Source organism: Argiope bruennichi, chromosome 9 (genome assembly GCF_947563725.1).
Source record: "Argiope bruennichi chromosome 9, qqArgBrue1.1, whole genome shotgun sequence".
NCBI classification, from domain to species: Eukaryota; Metazoa; Arthropoda; class Arachnida; order Araneae; family Araneidae; genus Argiope; species Argiope bruennichi.
In genome coordinates, this window is record NC_079159.1 from 1,082,106 (window position 1) to 1,103,543 (window position 21,438).

Here is a 21,438-nt window from a genome sequence, read left to right on the forward strand (position 1 = left end):
TAAAAAATTTGCACTTTCTTCGGAATTTGTTCTTATCCATCAGACAACTGATTGTCAAGACCACTGATTGACAGTTTTATGATTTGCACGCGTTTATTTGACAAAAGTCATATAATCAAAAAACCCGACCTAGAAATTTTGCTGAATTTTGAACGTTAGAATTGCCTATTTTTTGGGGGGGGAGGGGGTGGATTATGTTTATCTAACTGCTGGTCAGTCTGTGATCAAGATATACTTAAAAGATGCATCAAGCTAGACAGATGAGGATTCACATGTGGAGACCATATATGACAAGGTATCAAAACTTTTCTTTCTTATTTTAGGTAACTTTTATGTATAAAGCAAAAATTTCCTTGAACTTTTCTTGAGTCAAAAATATATTTAAACTTAAATTTGTACTAATACGCAACGACTTATGAGGTTAAAAGAGTTTAAAATCGGAACATAAGAAATGATGTTGATCGGTGTAGATATTTATACCTTATCATTAAAAGTTGCGATTTTCTTCTTCTTTTTTCTTAAATGCTCGTATCTTACAAAGTTTCTGATGTCTTAGTGTTTTATTTTCTTTAAATCAACGTTTTTCACCCGTTGAAAACGCGTTTTCTCTTCTTTCCATTATCGTCATTACACAGCGCGCTTATCTTTTGGAATTATCGCATCATTTTGCTTATTCTTCCACAATCGTGGAGAACAAAGAGAATGCATTTTTCTATCTCAGTTCCGCTTTGATAGTAAGTCAGCCGTGAATCACCTGATCACAAATATTAGTATATATATGTATATATATCGGAAATTTATTTTGTCTCTATGTCGCTAGATTCTAGAAAATCCATTGACACTTCTTGCCACGAAACTATCGTCTGATAGCAATGGACTACCAAAAATATTACGAGAAAGTAAGTATTCTGCCTAATTTTTGAAATTCAGGATGATTTTCTTGTGAACAGAAGAAAAAAAAATTATAAATTTTCAAACAAAGATTCTATTCTATTTACAATTTAGGAAAATTGTGGCGGAAAGGGATGCAGTTGAAACGAAACTTGAATTCGAAAAGAATGAAAATTCACATTTTAGAAGAATGACTAACTGACTCATTTCAAATCTAAAATTTATATTTTGGCATCTTTTAAATTTGTTCGTGCTGTTAAGTATTAGCTATGGAATTAAAATCATTTAAAGCTAGATCCAAAAAATTATATTTTGTTCTGAATGGTGGCCACAGTTATTTGACTTGATTTCTGGGAAATAACCGTGGGATGCACAATAATTTAAATTTGTAGACATTTTAGAAAGGAAAGAAAGTTCGATACAAAGAATTTATTTATTATTATTATTATTATTATTTGCTAGTCTTAATTCATCTGAATGTTTCCCGCATTATATGCCTCGCTAATATTTTGTAATTAAAAATTTATATTGTACAATTTAATTACAATATGCATAAGAGCAAATTGTGCTTGGTTTTGAATCAGAACTTTTTAAAGTTAAACAGAAGTAAGCAATTAAAATATAAGCAATTAAAAATATTTTTTTCCCTTCATTTCTGCCTCGCAATTTCGTATGGAAATTATTTTCGTTAAAAATGGATCCAATAAATAATTACAATTTAATACTTTACAATTAATTGATTTTCTATTTTTCTTTATTTAATCCTAGTCTCGGTATTCTCTGTTTCCCCTCCCCCAAATCCAGTTTTATAGTTGATGAGAATTATGTGAGGAAAGAATCGGAAGTTTTGAGGGATTGCTATCTTTCCCCTCATGCCTTACTCCCCTTAGAAATTATTATCCTGAAAACGCATCGCAGGTGAATTCATCAAATGCTTATGAAATTGTAAGGCCTTTTCTTTCTCCGAATTTAGACAGGAATGGGTAAAATTTATTAATTATTGAATTTTTGCATGATTTTTTTCTTCCCATGAGTTGGATAGAGACTTCAATTATTTTGAAATAGTTAAGGAAAAAAAAAAAAAAAAAAAGAAGAAGAAGAAGAATATTCTTAAAATACTGTTGAATTTGAGATTTTTTTTTCCATTCTAGAACTTTACTACTTCTATTCTAATTTTGAAAATTTGTTTTTGAAAAAAATGATGGATATAATGCATAAAATTTTTTAGTTGTTTAAATATAAAAGAATTACTACGATCAATCATTTATATGTATGTACACTTTTTTCTATAATCGTTTCCTTTCTTTCGAGTTTTTGATAACGTTTGAGTCTTTTTTAAATATAAACAATAATCGCATTTTAATAGAAATCCAATTCATTCTTTTTTTTACTACTCTGAAATCATAGTGCGACGTATCTTCTGACATTTTTAAGTTGTTCATTGCATTTTTGAGTTGATGATAAATTCAGAAAAATAGTAAAAGCATTCTTAAAATGTGTTAGGCGAAACTTAAGTTTGTTTGATTTACTTTAGGTTTCTCTTTTCCCACTGATTTTGCTTTCACTAAAATGTTATTCAAAAAGTATTACTTGTAGTTTCCATGCTACACATGACATAAAAATATTATTACAACATTAAAAAAACTGCTAAAAACTTGTTCATGTGCTTTAAATAATTTAATAAATTCTCGTTACGTTTAAAAGATAATGGGCATCACTTTAACACATCACCTTATCTAGCGAAGATACTATCAATGTAAATTCACGGAATGCTTAGCAACCGTTTTAAAACTTCTGAACTTTGATTATTGCATTTGCGTTACTGGAAAACGTTTCTATTTTTAAAAATTCCATAATGGCAATAAACGTAATGTTTTCTTACAGGTCGCTCCAAAAGAAAATTAATTATTAATTATAAATTAATTTCCTTATAAAGTTATAAATTAATTTCCTTATTTTAAAATGCCATTTTTCGCTTCTGAATGAAAAACAAATCGAATTATTGCTATATTTTTCCAAATATATATATATATATATATATATATATATATATATATATATATATATATATATATATATATATATATATATATATATATATATATATATATATATATATTTGCCAGCAAGCTCCGAACGTTGGTAAATTATACTGATAATTAGTTTGAAAGTTAAATTTTTAAGCAAGAATTATTAGTATAAGTTTGATAAGATCCTGAATGCAGTGGAAAACAATTTTGTTCATATCATTATGAATGTAGCTGAATTAAAATAATTGCAAGTAATGCTTACTGACTTATATTTAAGTGTTCATTAACACTTGTATATACAACTAAATATAAATTCATTTTTTCCGTCAATCAAAGGTTGGAAAATATAACGTCATTTTGTGTCTAAATTCCGTCGTCGGTATTTGCGTCTATATTTTAATACAATTTTAAGAAAATAAGTCTGAAATTTAGGATTTTGTTACTAATACATCAAATGCACTTTAATACTACCAAAACTCCCTTCCTTCACACAAAAATTATTTTCTAAAATTTTCCGAACGCTTCGTTATAAAAACTATTACTATTATGAAGCGAAAAATCTTTTTTCAGAAATGAAGCTTTTTTATTTCACTTACTTAATTTAATATAACTTATTATATTTATTATGTATTTAAAAATGCTATATTCTATACATGAAAATTAATATTTTGCCTATTTCCTCTTTGTTCAAAATGAATTCGGTTTAAAATACAACACATTGTAGATATTCACTCCAATTTCGTTGGATTGAAAACATTTGTCCTTCATTGCAAATGAGGTGGAACAGTTCACGCAGAAGAAATTTCTTCTTTGTGTCATCGATCACTGAAAGTAACTGCCGTGAAACGCAGAAATGGAACTTTTCTAAAAATAAATAAATGCATTGTATTTTGTGGTTAGAATTTCTTTTTTGATAATCGTTCATTTGAGAGTCCCTTTTGGTGAGTCGATGCAAGTGACTGCGATGACAGTCGCCACTTTATCAGCAAGGATGTCCATTCATTCCTTTCTTTCAGTACTTGGAAGATGGCTGCATCAAAATCGAAAATTTCTTGACCCCGGAAGAGGTGGACTCGATGAAGAGAGGACTGGAGGACCTGGTGGAAAACATGGGGGAAGATGTACACGTTCATTCGGCTTACAGTGATCCCGAAAAAAAAGTACGTCCTGAGTCATTTGTTTGTTGCTTAAATCATAAGGGATGGTTGCTTTGTAAACTGAAAAAGAAAAGATTAAGTAAATCTTTAAAATTTAAAGGAATAACAAAAAAAAAAAAAAAAAAAAAAAAAAAAGAGAGAAAGAGAGAGAGAAAGAATAAAATTTCTAATAGTTGCATTGACAGAAAGAATTAAAAATCCCCATCAAACAACATTAAGGGTTTGCAACATTAACGATTGGTGCAATTAGAAGATATATCAACTTAACTAAGACTAAATAATAAAAAGCGAAAAAAGGTCTTTTATTGCAAAAAAAATGCTTTCGAACTTTAACTTGATTTTTTTTTTCATTTAACAAATACACTTTTAAAACATGACATCGATACATTTAATTAATATACGAACTTCTGATGATGCCTTACTTGATATATTTTTATAAGGTTGTGTCTCATATGAAAACATATCATTTAATCATTTATTCGAAGGTCTTTACTTTTGAACCTCATTTTTCTCTGCTTTTGTTTCTTATGGATTTAGCTTAACATTTTATTTTTTATTTGTGATGGCAAATGCAAACGAAACTCTTCGGAATTTTCTTCAACATTAAAACAGTTATTCTATTTTTTAAAAATTATTTTTATTTTGAATTAAGATGCTTAAAATCAAATTTCCTCCAACCTTGCATTTTTAACCTCCAACCAATCTATCTTTTTAACTATTTTCATATAAAAATAAAGTTCAATTTTTTTTATAACTGGAACAATATAACACGATAGCGTTAATTTGCATTTCAAAACCTAACAAGAATTTTTTTTTTTGTGTGTGTGTGTGTGTGTGTAAATCTGGTCTGATGAAATATTTTCTATCGTATTTCAATATATTTTAAACTAGAAAGTTCAAAAAAGTTCGACAAAAAAAGATGTCTTGGGAAAATATCTTGATAATGATCGATAAAATTAGAAGAAAGACATCCAACAAAATGCAAATTTGCAGGCCCGTTTCGAAATTTAGGAATTCTTGTGATAATCATCATTAAATAATCACCACTTTGATTTTTGGTTCTTGGTTTTGATAGTCACTATTTGATCGCAAATATTGCATTATGATGCATCTTTGAAATTCGTAACTGTTCGGCACTTAACCAAGATACAATTCATGTAACGTTCATGTTGCGACAAATTATTTTATACTAAATTACTCTTAAAAATAATGCTCGTTGCATGTTGAGATATGCACAGACAATAATGCCATGTGCATATCTCAGCATGCAAGCTGGGTACACATTCAACACGTTGTTTTTAAACAAAAACTGTATACCAACATTTATCTGAAAGAAATTGACACTTTCTGAGCGAACCTGCTGCTTTTTTTCTGCCTTTCCGCAATGATTAATATATTTATTTCTTTGCATACAAAGAGAAAGGTGCGTAATCATCAAACATTCACATTCAATCGTATGAAGAATGGATTTTTTGCTTTCCAAAAGTGATCATTTTGAAAATTAATGTTTCTTTCTTGATTAAATCAGCTTTTGTCTGTTCAAATTGCATTTCTCAGAAAAGAAGAAATTGAATTAATGTAAGATAGAAACAATTGTAAAATTCTGGACGTCAATTGTTTGATAGTTCATTTAATTGCTGCGTCAATCCATTACTCTATGCATACTGAAATATTCTCTGCGCTGTTTATTTTGAAATATTGACTCGCAAACTAGCATTAGTGTAACCTGGGAAAAATAAGCCCAAAATGCCAATTTCTGCATGGAATCCGTATCGCAAGGTTGCAATCGTTAAACCATTCTATAAGCACACTTCCCAGAAGGCAACCTGGAATATGGAAACGATTTTAGCATTTTTAATCACATTACAATTTCATAATCTAAATTCCACTAATTAGCACAAAAAATGTCAGTCACATCAAAGAGGTATTTTCCCCTAGTTTCGGTGCAAGTTTATGAAGTTTTGAGTAAACACCATTAATGGTTCTGCATAAGTACTAACGGGTAATAAATCCTGTATGAGGAATTGAAGAGTTATTACATAAATTCTGTTTGGCCACTCATATCTCCAGACATAACACCATTTTGACTTTTTTTTTTCATTTGTTTGAGCATAGACATTCATTTATTTGATGCGGCATAAGCAGTAAAATTTGATAATACCTTAAAGGCTCTCAATCGGTTAGGGTCAGAATGAATATCTACCCAGCGATTTAATCTGAACCTCATTAATCTGCCAAGAAGTTTGATTAATTGCCTTTATTTTTACGACAAACTTATAACATCATTTTTGTATTTTATCATATCATTCGGTAAAAATCATTATTCATGGACATTTTTATGAATCTCTAAAATTCCTTTCCTGCAAAGCTAGTATAATCGCTTATTAGATATTCTAAGAAATGCAATCTTAATGCATACCTGGTGAATAACTGTTGTCCTTGGCGACGCACTTGTCAACAAAAATGATGATTCTGAAAACACAAGAAGTCAGTTCTCTCTTTGGAAAACGTTGATCGCGGAGCGAGCTCTCTAGATGCACTCTGAGCGTCACTGCCGTCGCCTGCCTGCTTGTGCTGAGGGTTTTCACAGGTGCTGTTTACTGCGCGCTCCTCGGCCCAGTTTTGCTACCTGTGCTGCTTGTGCGTATGTGCAGAATAAAATGTCACTTTCCACTGTTTGATGCTTTGGATTTTTTTCCTCACATACCCACCAGATGATTTCTGCAATATCGGTATGAGTTATTATCCCGGCATTCCTTCAACATACAGTAAGGATAACTGTAATATATATATATATATATATATATATATATATTTGCTTTCTAAATCTTTACACTTTCCATTAGGAAGATGAAGAATACTACATCAACTCGGCAGATAAAATTGCTTACTTCTTTGAAAGCGACGCTTTTGATTCGGATGGTGAGACTCATTATTATTATTATTATTTTTGTCTTCTGAATAATTGTATAAATTTTTTAAATCAAACCATTGATAAAATATAAATTTTTCGTCTCTTTGAATTTGTAGGAAATATGATTGTGGAAAAGAAGAAAGCTTTGAACAAGATTGCTTACGGTAAACACTTAGAGCATTCTGAAACTGTTTTGGTAAAATTCAAGCACACACACACACAAAAGCTCCTTATAGTTAGTATATAATTAATAAGGACCACATTTTAGCCAAATAGACATCATTTTTTATTTCAAAAAAATTAAAACATTAAAATTACTAAATGCAAAAAAAGAAAGGAAAAAGGAACGTTATTTGAGAGAAAATTAAGGGGAAATATATAATGTAGAGTTCGATACGTTTAACAAAAAAAAAAATTTATAAAATATGTAATTACCATACGAATAGTTTAAAAACTGCTTTATTATTCGATTATAATTAAAACCACGTTATAGGTCTCATTTTTCTAAATATTTAAATACTTTCCCCAATAAACTCTCGTTTCTGCAAATAACATTCCAAATAATGTCTCGTCCCGGTTGTATTGCAAATAAAATTTCGTGTGCCATCTGGCAAATAATTGCTAATTGTCGTAACATGTACAGTGACGTGATGTCAACTGTCTTATTTTTATTTTATAAAATGCTTAACTACCGGGGGGAGGGCACCTCGTCAATGAAGGATGAGAAGCTGCCGGCATGGTGGCTGTTTCTCACCAACCTGGTGGGTGTAGGAAAAGGTGGGGGTCGGCTCCTCTCAACAATGACGGGATGTACTTTCCAAGGGAAGGTTTGTGAAGTGGCCGATGATGGCCCTTAGGACTCAATCGCAGTTCCCGCCAGTATTGCTATAGCGGCAGTCCAGTCATTCAGATTTTTCCGTGTGCCTTTTGGCTGTTCAGAGTAGTCAGTTTATGGTTATAAAATACTTAATAGATTCAAATATTCAGTTGGTTCGACTAAGATGATGTGTATCATGTGACGGTGATGTATTCGAAAAGCAATTGTCATTCATGAAATTCTTGTCCCCTTAAGAAGTTTTATCCTTTTTACTTCTTATGAAAATTGCAACATGCATTTAAGTGTGCTTGGTTTGCCAATCAAATTCCAATCTGTTGCACAAATGCTTAGTAATATTAACGTCTTGTACAGATAGATATATCAGCATATAGAAGCAACATTAAGATTGTTTTGGGACAACCTCGTCATTTTGAACCGCGTTTAGATGAGAAGTATCACACCTGAACTTATACCCGTTCTCGAACCAGCAAGGTGCCATTTGACCCCTACATCTGTAGACCCGCTTACAGGGCGGTTCGTAGATGTAATCGCACATCGAACTTGGAACATTTCAGCCTCGATTTTAGACCACCCTTTAGATTTTATCACCATGGCTCCATTCATAACAGATTGCCAAGAAGGAGATAATTTAAGGAAAACGTAATACTAGAACAAATGCGTTTGTGCACCGTCGATCAGAAGAGCGCCATCGCGTGATGTGAAATGCAACCAGAAAGTCTGAGCTGAGACACAAGGTAGCAAACATTTACAAAAACCGACGGAACTAAAATTTTGTTCAATATAAACTGAAAATCGAAACACTTTCCTCTTTTTAAATGCTCAGTGTTTGTGTTACGTGAATGAATAACGGCAATGAAATAAATATATGAAAGCTGAAATCATTTCTGTAAAGTCAAGCATATCATAATGTTTAAGAATTTCATAACATTTCATGGAATTCATGACCAACCTTTCTGGTTTATCTCTAAACGGAGACAAATACAAAAACTTGCTTTTTCCAAAAATATAAAACTCGTAAATATTTCTTGTTTTTATTCTGAATCATCTCTTATTTTAGCCGTTCATTGGTGGAATCCCCAGTTTAAGCAGATCAGTTTCAGCCAAAAAGTTAAAGTAAGTAAAACATTTTTAAATATTTTATTTCAGTTTTAATCATGCATTAATAACATACAATTCACTGAAAAATGAATTTATTTCTGCAAGAAAGATTTTCTAGAAATCGTATTCTTACTTCCTGAAACAATTTAAGATCTGGAGTTTTCTTTAAGATTCTAGAAGTCAGGTCTAAACAGATTAAAAAATGGTCAATATAAACCATTGCCAAGAAAACCATTATAAAAAAGTTTCATATCCTCCATTTTTTTTCTATGTACTACTTTTCGGCACCTTTTTTGGGATCTTCGATGAATGATTTGGAATTTGTGTAGATGCTGGAATCGCAGCACCCGCATACCCACCTCAAAAATGAAATAAAGCAATTTATAAAATCAAGGAAGTCGTCGCAGTCGAAGCTTCTATTTTGTGTTTATTGATGGAAGCTTTGTTTTAACCTGCGTAGTTGCATTGAAACGGCATGTTTAAATTTAAAAAAATAAATAATAATTTTTTTCGACTATTCTTCGGCATCTTCGTGCCATCCTTGGTGGCATTTGCATTGCCACCAATAAAATAAAATTAAAATGTTTTTTTATAGATTCAGTGAACTGTAAGACCCGATCAAAATTTCCATGCTTAAAGATTCATCTTCACCAAATAGAAAATCGTTTCTAAGCGACATTCATATCAAGTCAACAATTCACGCAACTAGGGAATGTTGAGCGTTGCTTAAAGCGTGCACGTCAAATCACCGGCATTAGTAACGGATGCGTGTCATTTATATCAAATTTCTGTAAATAATTGGGAGAAAAACTTCAGACAAAAAGTTCTAACCATTGTGACAATCCTTATGTTTCCAAAGCAAGAAAAACCAAAACGTGATGGCCCTAACCTGGACAATAAAACACAGAGTTATTCACAAGTGAATGCATCTTTCCATCTGATTGTATCAAGCTATATTGAAGTTAAACCTCTGGGAGCAATAAATACCATTTACAAGGGCATTACCAATAACTGCCATGATCGTAAGACCTTGCATTTCTACGCTGTATGCCGCCGTTATCACTGCAGGATGTGTTTCTGGAACGACTGTTATATTGGAAACATTTGCACTCTGACTTCTATTTAAAGAATCAATGGCATCGAGTCCTTATTACTTGCAAATGTATCCGTCGACTAAACAGGATACAGTTTCGCTCCGACATCATGAAATGCACTGTTTCAGTTCAGATTCTAAAGTTTTTATCGTTGATCTTGTCAAATCATCTTGGATCATTTCCTTCTAATCTTGATAAAAAATGTCATTTTATTCTGCCGGATCCAAGACTTTGAAAAGTCATCAAATCAAAGATTGTCGATAACATCAAAGGAAAAATCTCCACTATTATGAATAGAATTCAATAAATTTTATTGGGAGGTAATACCAAAATTATTGGCAATTTGTACAATTAGCAAAAAGCGGGAAATCAAAATATAATTTCCTTTAGATTAATTGATCGAAGATGAAATCTTTTAACAGTTGATCGAATGGCAGTCATTTTTGAATCAACCATTGGACAGATGACTTAAGAATAGTATCTTATTTTAAGCAAAACATGCTAATGAAATAAAAAAAAATATCCCTCCTGTCATTTAGTTATGAAGATCCTTTGGTTTATCCCTTTTACTTCCTTATAGCATACATGCGCAGGAAAATAAGATGTATATTGTGGTCTACAAATTAATGCAAATTCAACAGAGCAGAATAAATGTAAAGGTCTTAGCACACGGCAAACTTTCTAAGGCTGAATTTCTGTGCTCTGTAAGTGCTTTTCGGCAGCAGAAATGAATGACGAGAGTTTAAAATGCAGTTAAAAAAATAGTTCAGTATTCTCGTACTGTAGCATTGTAACCTCTGTTTAGTAAGTTCTAGGTCACAGAGGTCTATGAATGGTAGGAAAATTCAGCCGTGCTCTAAGGCCCGAATGCAACTTCAGATAATCTGTTAGTGATTCGCAAAGACTTCAGCATCCTTCATGCAAGCATTGAAACTTCCTCCATTCTTTAAGAATATACTTCAATCCATTTTTTTTCAGTACTGTCTCTTGCGGATGGCGTTGTAACATAAATGAATCATACCTGAGAGAAATATTGTTTTTTTAAACCTATTTTGCTATATTTTTTACTTTAAAAATTCATATAAAAATGTTAATATATCGCATTCTTGGTGCCCCAAAAAATTATTGTCTGAAGGGTATATATTTCTCACTCTCATACTCGTTACGCCATCGTTATCATTCTTGTTGAATATTCTTGGATTTACCTTGGCTATCAGTCTAAAAGTTGAAACACAGATTAACTTGGGACCAAAAACTTTCGAAAAATTCCCTTCAGTAAGAAAGTTACTATTATTTATTCACTGTGGGAGTCCGATACACTGTTTGATTCCGTTCAACTGAAGGCTAATTCACAGTAGTTGAAATCGGCAGCTTTGCGAGATCATCAAGCCCCGCCAAATTAAAAAAATGCTTTGCAATGAAGAGGAGGAAACCAAACGAGTACGGCTCACCTATTACAGATTGATGTACCGTACTGTCTATTTTTAGATTTCGTCGACTACATACTTTATTTTTTCGCAAAGAAAAGTCGATAAAGAATTATCTGTTATAATTTTGCACTGTGTAGTTTTTTTTAATATTATATTAAGAATAGGTATTTTTTTCACTTTAGAATTTATTGAAAACTTTTGAATATAAAGATCCAGTGATATGTCAAAGTATGCTAATTTTCAAAGTAAGTAAAAAAATTATAATTTTATAATCAAGAAATGTTTCGAATTTTGTTAATCTTCACTTTTGCAAAACGGAGCAATTTTTTTCTTCTGAGTTAAACTCCGTCATAATTTCACCCATTAATGTTTCGGGAGGTAATAGCTGCGCTCTCTCATACTTTCTGTTCCTCGATATATTCGCAATCAGATTAGAGAGGAGTAAATCTTTCGGCTTCTAGAGTACATAAATTTCAGGTAATGCTAACATTTGTATTTTTTTTTTTTATATCCTGAAACTTGAGATTCAAGGAATGTTTAAAGATAACAAAATTCACGAAGTAGCAGATTTAAAGACACTTTAAAGTTTTGCATAATCTACTAATATTTAAATTCGTCTAATGGCTTTTAGATTTACCAGAAACAAACAAGCAAATATTAAGTGCGTTTTTCCAGTTGAATTTTATATGGCTATCCGAAAGAAATGATTATCACTCAATATACAAAAACACAATGGGGTTATTTTTTATATTTATTTATCAGTATCCACTTGTTTTATTTTTGATTTGATTAAAACTTTACTTCATATAAATTTTTCCTTAAATGTTAGTAATATAACTGTTATAATGAATAAGGGAGAAAAAAAGAATTTCAGAACCTCTAAAAATGAAAGCACATTAAAAATGAACAAAGATGGCACTTTTTTTTTGCATTTGAATGGATACATTTCTATTAATTGAATTGGAATGCAGGCATCTGTTCTCTGTCCAGTCCGCTGGTTTTGCGATGCATTTAATCACCAGTGACTGTGCAGTTCCTTGGGGAAAAGGTGTTTAGGTGGGCACCACGTCCTGTGCCTCGTTTCTTAGAAACGAGACGCTCTTCACCTTTGAGAATTGTTCTCATCTGATTTTTGCCGAATAAGTAACAAGCGATCTGCATCGCCTGCAGCGGTTTGGCAGTGCAAATGTACTTCTAATGTCGGAGACACGTCTGGCAAATAATCGACGGTAAAAAAAATCGGATTTATACACCGAGCCCTAAAGTCTCCTTAGCAAAGCACTGTCCCAACATTCTGTGATGAATCGCCAATTAATCTCGGTCCTGCAACCTTTTCAGCTGAAGGAAGCGGATGACTGCTTTCATTCCAGCTTTCTATACTGCAACGGTCATGTTTGCACAACAAAGAGAAATGAAGCTATTACGATTCAACTTCGTTGAAAGCGACCGCAGCATTGCAGGACTTCGTGAAAGCGCATTCTGCAATTAAATTTCTCAATAGAGGTGCTGCTGGCTAAAGTACGGTTAATTTAGGACTTATTCAAGTAGTTTCCGACCCTGGGATGATTATCGGAGGCGGGTGTCGAATTGCAGCTCTCCTCTCAAGTGTTCAATAGAATTCATGTCTAGGAGGGCAGCTGATCGATTCGTTCGGTGAATTTCAAGAAGATCAAACTGGATGAGCGTATTTGTCCATTAAAATGAAACGAAATACAGCGATGCCTCTAAAATTAAAACATAAATCTTTAAAAATCTAGTCCCTAAATCTCTAAAACGCCAAGAATATAGGGAAACACTTAGGGAAGCGTAATGCTATTCAACAAAACGTCTGTTCAGACCATTCGTTGCCTTGGCCCTTTCTGGTGAAGAGAACATTACAGAAGTTGAAATCTGATGTTATTCTCACCATTTTTCTTATGAAGTGATATATTTATATTCATTGAAATTATTTCAAATTATTCTTCATTCAAATTATTCAATAGTTTTCTGAGAAATTTCATAAAATTTGCACACTTTCGTAATTTCAAAAATTGGTGAATAACAGAATAATGTGTCAAAGTATTTTATTATACATTAAAAAAAAATGGTTTTTTATTTAAACTTTTTAACTATAGAAAAATTAATTTTTTTTGTCATTCAGTATATGTTTTTCTTTTAATGTTTTATTTGTCTACTTTTTTCAAAACATTAATATTCTTTAATATTTTTCTAGCATCCAAAGATCGGAGAAGTGTGTAAGTTCATTTTAAAATACTAAAACTGATTCTGTGCGCTTCTTTAAAATCGAAGGTAATAAGTTTGATCATTTTAAACAAGTCGAAGATGATAGGAAATATGAAATAATGATTGTTCTAACAGGTTTTAAAACGATTCTTTTGAAACAACAGAAAATAGTGGATGAGTTGAATAGATTGGCTTAAAACGTTTTATATTCCAAAATATTTTTGAACAGTTGTACTAAATTTATTGTCTAAGAACTCAAGATACAGTAGCACAATTTGGATGTCAGATCACATTTTTTTCATTTGCTCCTTTCAATTTCTGAGTTATTATGTTTCCCCATTCGTGATTAAACAGACATTCTAACCTTTGATCCGAAATTTGCACAGACAATTCATTTTGATTTTACATGCAATGGACTAAATTGCACTCATTTATATGGTTGGATTTTTTAGTTAAATGTTCAGTCCAAACAGACGGATACGCAGAGAATACTTGTTAGTGGATTTTGCGCGAAATTTAAAATGCATTTTGATGTAAAGGCTGCTCCCAAACTTCACCTGTCCAACTCGTTGTTTGTCTTATTAATTGTGCTCGTAGACAAAATTACAAAGAAATACTAAAACATGGAATCTGAAAAATCTTTTTGATCTGAAATTTGGACATTTCATCAAAATATTTAGATCAACATTTCTGACTATAATAATGCTTTCTTTTCTTTTTTTATATACTTTAGGTGCGAAAAAGTAAAAAAAAACAAATTATCTTATTTGTTCTGAATCTCTTTTTTTATTTCTTTATTTTAGAGGCATATATTGGAAAATTAAGTTTCTAAAGCTCCTAATTAGGATTATTTTTTATCAGCAGATACATAGAACAAAATGAGTAGAAATCACGATCATTTAAATGATAGCTTCTTTTGTTTATTTACTTTTTCATTTTACCCAAAAGGCATTTTTCTTGCTCCTATGCCTAGAAGCATTTATTTTAGATTAATTCAACTTCTTTTTTAGCTATCATCTTTACAATCCTTTATATTTCGTGAGCGTCTTTTTAAAGAACGGAAGTTCATTGAAGCTCTCTTTAGGGCGGAACATCCTTTTAAATAATCATAATTTATCTTCCTTCATAATAAAATGCAAAAATAATGATTAAAATTACAAATTAATTTAAAATGAGTTGCAACTGCACCGAGATGCGTTAGGTTCTCACATCCGAATGGAGCTCCACAGCTTCTGCTCTTCTGGTATGTAGAAGAAAATTTATGTTCCAGAGCATTAAAACAGAATAATTCTGCATTTATGTGTGCTTCATTCTCCACGTAGTTCGACCTCATCAAGATTCCACTTTCCTGTACACCGAACCTCCCAGCTGCATAGGCTTGTGGATGCCCCTGGAGGACGCGACCGTCGAAAACGGGTGTCTCTGGTTCCTCCCAGGCTCGCACAAAAGTAAGAGGTCCCATTTCTCACTTCTAAATTTATAGCACCAGACGGGATGACAGAGATCAAAGCTTAGGAACAATAGCTGGAAACTTACAATGACACCCGATACAATATGTAGATACAAGGTCTTTTGAGATAGTAACCAACATTATTATAGTGTTACGAATTCCGCAAATGGTGAATATTTTGCCTTCTTGGAAATGTTGAATGATATTTTTTGCGATTTGGAGACAGAGTGATCTATTTAACGACTTGACAGGGAGAAATTTCTGCTCGTTTCCAAATAATTTGGGAGTCTTTGAAGAATGTATTAAATCCATACAACAATGACCCATTAATGAGGGTTTTTTTTTTTGTGTGTGTTTGTGTGTGTGTGCTTTTAACGAGTAAGAGTAACATACGAACATTGGCATTTTGGCGAATTTATCAAAATTTGGCAGAGAATCTGAATCGATTTGCCACGTAGCATTTTGAGTTTTGCCAGTGCTCTGTGACTGAACTAGTTTGAAATATAGTCGTCTAGTGAAGACTGGGTTGTATTTGCTTTTATCAGTTATAAATAACAACAGTAAATAAATTTCAGCTTGTTCTGTCTTGATTGAAGCCCATTCATACCACGGAGCCGTGTGTATTGTTTCCAGCGATATGAAAACTATAGACATCTGAAGAAGTGATGTTCGGACGGAAAGGTGGTAGAAGCGCAGCGATGGGTTTCTAGCAAAGGGGGGGGGAGGTACAGTTTGTGGTCTTAGAAAACACACCATGGTAGCAAAGTATTTTTTTTTTGTCATTTTTTTGGAACCAAAAAAAAAATGGCTAGGGGGACAGAAACGTAATATTACGCCCTGTGCCGATTCGTGTCAATCTTCAGCTAAGTCGGCATGGGAAATAAATGACCATACTCCGGATATCGTTTACGATAACTCATGAGAGCCTGGAAATGATGCTATGTTTCCGGCGTCAGACGCCCTCACGAAACCACTGAAAGTTCAATCACTTTAAAAACTATCTGAAATTGTCCGGCTGCAGATGGCATGAAGTAATTCCCGCTAAGCGTACATGACAGTCTACCTGTGAAATCAAATTATAACTACAGGATTGAAATCTCGAAAATAAGGAGATGTCAAAACAACTCCCAACGAGGGCTGGGTGACGGCCGGACTTCATCATCGCGATATATCACCGAGCACATATCGATATTTTTCAATACATCGTGTTATCATTATTTATTTATAGTTATTATAAGTTATAAATAGCATCTCTTAACATACTGACAAATCGGAACGACTCCAAACAAAAGGAAGTTTCATTTTATATAACTAGAATATTCCCCCTTTTTTTTCAATAAAAGTAGATAGAAAATAATTTTTTTTAAACCCCTTTAACAAAGTGTCGATGCCAAAGCAATGTCTGCATGTTATCATTTATCATTCTGCATTTTTTCAATAATAGAGTAATTTTTAAAATTTTACCTTTTTTACTATTGATATTTAAAAAAAAAAAACTTCAGTTTTTTTTTCATTCTTTATTTAAAAAAAACAACAAAAAAACAGGAAAACGACATAATAAGGCCTTTAACAAATAAAATAGATTAAAAATTTAATAAAACTCGAATTCGAAATCGAATGTCTTGAAAAATTAATTTAGTATATGAATTACACACATTTTTAATTTTATTTTAATAGTATTATTGGTAGATTTAATTTAAATTCTAACTAGAAAAAAGGGACACCATTCCCGACGTCCAAGGTATGCATGTGCCAAATTTGGTAGTTGTAGATTGAGCGGTCTGGCCTGTAGAGCGCCAACACACACACACATTGAGCTTTATATAAGTATAGATTAAAATTATGACCGAAATGCTATATCATAATTTCTGGAAGATATTTCGCATGTTTCGAATGAAAAAAGCATAAAAAATACTTACTTGAATTGTAAATAAAAATAAAAAATATAAAATTGTTTTCTTATATTTAAATATAAATGTGTGGTTGTCAACGGTCAGTTAGAAAACAGAAAGAAGTTTATTCCAAAATATCAACAAAACACATATCTTTGTATATTAGAATAAGACAGTATTTATAGATATATTAACAAAAATTAAGTATGAAGATGAAAAACAACAAAGAGTATAATGATAATAATAATAATAAACACCAACCGGAGACCAAAATGTATTCGAAAATGCAAATTAATTGTGCATATCGATTTATTGTATCGCGATTCATCGTGAATCCTGATTCATGATACCTATAAAGAGATATTTTACAAAAACTGATATCGAAAAATCGATTTTTTTTTCGATAAATCGAAAATTGGCACAGTTCTACACCCAACTTCAGAGAACATACAAATCATTCCCGGTTTACTTTCGAAATATTCCAGAGATTCTTATTTCTCCTTAATCATCAGTATTAGCATTGCTTCGGATGTTCTATGACTTTATCGAAGGGCTAAAAGTACTGTACACTGCAAGTTAGTACTAATGTTGGATCTTCTGTAATGAGATGGCTACAGCAATGAAATTCCTAACCTTTTAACTGTTCGAATTTTGTCATGTGTTGTCTGCAGGTGGAAAAATCTACCAACGATACGAAAGAAATCCGGAGAAGAATCCATTCATGGTCATGAGGGGAGATTTTCCAGATTTCGATCAGGACAAGTACCTACCGATTCCGGCCAAGAAAGGTAATCAGACCTTGCGCAACATAATATCCTGAATAGTTTTTATTTGAATGAGTGTCAATTTTTATTGAATAATATGTAGAACTGATACTCTAACTTGAAAATATATATATATAAGCTTGCTCAATATACACATTCAAATGGGTCGTTGATTTGAATGAGATTTTCATGTCTTTTATTATTAAAAAAAGGACTATTTATTTAATTATCGCGATGCATTCATTAAAATCTCTTCTTATGTGGCAGTATTTTGAGCAAAATGTGAAATATTTATAACATAAGCTACAAACGGCTACGAGGTTTGAACGTCAAAAAAGTAAGATATGCGAAAAAGTAAAGACATATATAAAAATAATAGCAATGGACCGAATGATAATACCACGTAGATGATAAGATTTATATATATATGCACAGTTATTATACATATATATACAGTTTAGTTACATTAACGTCCCGCTTTGAAGCCTCATTAAGATTCATTTGGGATGGAACTCGCAAATTTTAACTGCCGTCAGATGTCGAGGTAAAAAAACTTTATTTGGCCACCACTTCTCCAAATTTCCGCATGACACCAGCAGAATGAGTTTGGCCCATGACATCAGATTTAACGAGAACCAGGTCCGCATATACGACGGATCACTAGGGTATCGGGTTTCAAACCTGAAGCTCACCAGGACCGAAGTATTAGGTCACTGCAGCCTCTAAGTTTGAAGCAATGTTACGAGTCAAGTGCACAAGTTGATTCTTTCGTCTTAAATCCACTTTTTCACTCTAATGTAATAATTTATCAATGAATAACAAATCAAATTAAATAATTTTTGTAAGAATTACGTTTACATGTAACATGAGTGTCTTGTTAATCTTGAAAATATGTTTTCATATCATACTGTATGCGTAATTTATGTTTTCTACAAATGTCTTTCTTAAAAGTCGTACGATATTTTAATTCTTGGATTTTTTTCTCCTTGCGATACATTTCTAAAACGAACAGAAAAACTTATAAAAAACTTTTATAAAGTACTTTCTTGCATAAGAAAGTATGAACAAGAATGTATGAAACACCATAAATTTTAATGGTATGGGAGGAAGCGAGCAGATCGATTCATTAGAAGTTTGTCGTATGCATCGCACACATAACTCTTCTCCTTACAGGTGACCTCGTTCTGATTCACGGATCAGTACTGCACAAAAGTGCGAGAAACAACACGGACAAGCCCCGAATAGTGTACACTTTCCATGCTGTTGAAAAGACGAGCAAATGGAGCGACTTAAATTGGTGAGTGTCTGGATCGCCTTATAATTTCAAATATTTCGAATATGAGAGAATGTTTAAAAAAAAATGTCTTAGTTAAATGCAAAGATCATAGATTATTTTAAAGGCAATATTAAGAGATATACAAGAGAAATGGAAATTTTTTGCTGAAGAAAGCCACATCCTTCTAAAAATAGACGTGATTATGAAAATATAACATTTTGGTATCTCCTTGATAGGTCTTCTAAAAATAAATTTCACTCCCAATTACAATTGCAGTACCAAAAATATAAAGTATAGCGAATGAATCATTTTAAAACTAATTCCTTTCTCTTAATTATTGGTAATAGATTTTGTACAATATTGAAAGATACCCTATAACACAGGGCAGTGAATGAATTGTGTGAAAGCAAAAAGATTTTGGAAGAAATTATTTTTTCCTATTTTAGTAATATTTTTCATAGGAAGGCTACCTGTCGCAATGGTTCTCCGGAATGAAAGAAGGGAAGTTTCTACAAAGTTTCTTCCATCATGGCTACAAATGACTCTTAGTTCAAAATTGTATAAGAACGTATAAAACGGTGCCTATTTGAGCACGACAACTAGAGTGACTGAACTTGAATCAGCGTGAAATGTGTTATAGGGAGGACGAAAATCGCGGCCCTATTCGTAGACGGTTCATCCAGCTGTCCAAGAAGAGGGAATTGCCTGTGGGAGATGAATTTTCATTGCGGTACTTTTAAAGATGAGACGAGCTGTCGTCTCATCATCAACTCAGAACAACTTTTGTGCTAAAAAGTTTTTAGGTAATTGTACCTGCTTATAAATTAGGGGATGAAAAAAAGACTATCAACTTTTGACTTCGATTGCTTTTTATCTTATGCATGGGACGCTTCATAGCTGCCACCTGTTGCATTCTTCTCTCCCATCTTTCCCTCTTATAGCTCTAATCCTTATGAAATTACAGGCAGGCAATGCGGTGGGCTGTGAAAATTACTTTTCCCATCTATTCCCGGGAAAAAGGAACCTACTTTCGTCTTTTGGCTTGAAAAGAACTTTTTTTTAATTATTGTGGTCAATGGATGTAGAATTGTTTGAAAATTGCATTCATATTAACTTGCATCCTTTGGCATCAGGCGTTGAGGCTTATATCAGGCGAATTGAAAAGGAAGGATGGCATTATTCGAACGAATAGGCAAAAATGAATATGCAGTGCGCGTAGTTTATTCACAGTGGAGGGATTCGATTCCACCCGCAAAACAACGGATGTTGTCAGTCACACAGAAACGTAACGTGTAAATGAACTATATTGCTCCGAGGGAATCTGAAAACTCTTTATGGAGGAGAAAACGGCAGCAAAACATCAAAAGTATTTTATTGCAATCTCCGCAGGATGTTTAAAGAATAAAGGAATTAAATGTTTTTTAAATGATTCCAGTCCATGATCATTGTGGAATGTTGGATACCAGCATCACTGGTGAACACGGAATCATGGATTCAAATGACTGGTTTTGGACATTTCACGTCTTCTAAATAAAGAACGCTTTCAGTCTGGAAGGCAGACGTGCGGTTTGGCATTTTCAAGAAGCTCGGTGGAATTTGCCAAAAAGACAACAACTCATTTTAGTAACTTCATTTTCTAAGACGCAAGATTTAAGATTTATTTCATATGTAATAAAATATATTTTTTCAATATGCTATGAAATATGTGTTAAATATTTAGTCACCTTTTTGAAACGCATTTTTTTTATTTTTTAGGGTACAAGCAACTGAAAAATTGCCCTTCCCATCTATTTACGAGAACTGATAAAATCACATTATCGAATGCAAAAAAAAAAAAAAAAAAAAAAAAAAAAACACTGTTTGTAAAACAAACAATATTATTGCTATTGTTTGTTGATTATGGAGGAAATTAAAAAAATATTCTGGAAAGATGAGGGGAAATAAAAAAAATAAAAAATAGCTTCGAGAAAATGTCTTCCAAGATTTCGTAAATAAAAAACAATATACAAGTTTATCTATTCTTTGTGTTTAGTCTTATTTCAATTATTTACAAAATATATTTAAATTTTCGATCTTAATTCTCATCTCATTTTCTGACTTTTCGCTGTCTGGCTATTTTTAATCGTCATTTAGAGGCAGCGCATGCTAACATTATTATTCACGTGCAGCGCTTCGAGAGTGAAGCATAAGTGGATGGAAATAAAAGTCATTGTAGTATGCATATTTCATATTTCACCAAATTTTGAACACTTATTAAATGAAAAAAAAAGAAACCATATCTTTTCAAAGTACAAAAAAAATATTTAAAATTTTAATTAAAAATGAACTAAAATTTTACATTTCCCCCTAGTGCTTTCGGGGAAAATTACTTCAAAGAAAAT

At 32.2% G+C, this 21,438-nt stretch overlaps 1 protein-coding gene across 1 annotated transcript; it reads left to right on the forward strand.

Moving 5' to 3' along the window:
- Window positions 1-725: 725 nt before the first annotated feature.
- Window positions 726-21,055, forward strand: LOC129983836 (phytanoyl-CoA dioxygenase domain-containing protein 1-like). The gene is made up of 11 exons (XM_056093495.1): window positions 726-899; window positions 3,938-4,081; window positions 6,925-7,000; window positions 7,109-7,156; window positions 8,888-8,943; window positions 11,635-11,697; window positions 13,665-13,686; window positions 14,998-15,123; window positions 17,689-17,805; window positions 18,955-19,078; window positions 20,813-21,055. Exons 1-11 carry the CDS (start codon window positions 873-875, stop codon window positions 20,859-20,861), a joined length of 852 nt encoding a protein of 283 aa, XP_055949470.1. The 5' UTR covers window positions 726-872; the 3' UTR covers window positions 20,862-21,055.
- The last annotated feature ends 383 nt before the right edge of the window (window positions 21,056-21,438 follow it).

Coding starts and splice junctions, on each gene's coding strand:
- LOC129983836 (XM_056093495.1), top strand. CDS start 873: ATGGACTACCAAAAATATTACGAGAAA. Junction 13,687..14,997: donor TCCAAAGATCGGAGAAGTGT/GTAAGTTCATTT, acceptor TTCTCCACGTAG/TTCGACCTCATCAAGATTCC. Junction 17,806..18,954: donor ACCGATTCCGGCCAAGAAAG/GTAATCAGACCT, acceptor TTCTCCTTACAG/GTGACCTCGTTCTGATTCAC.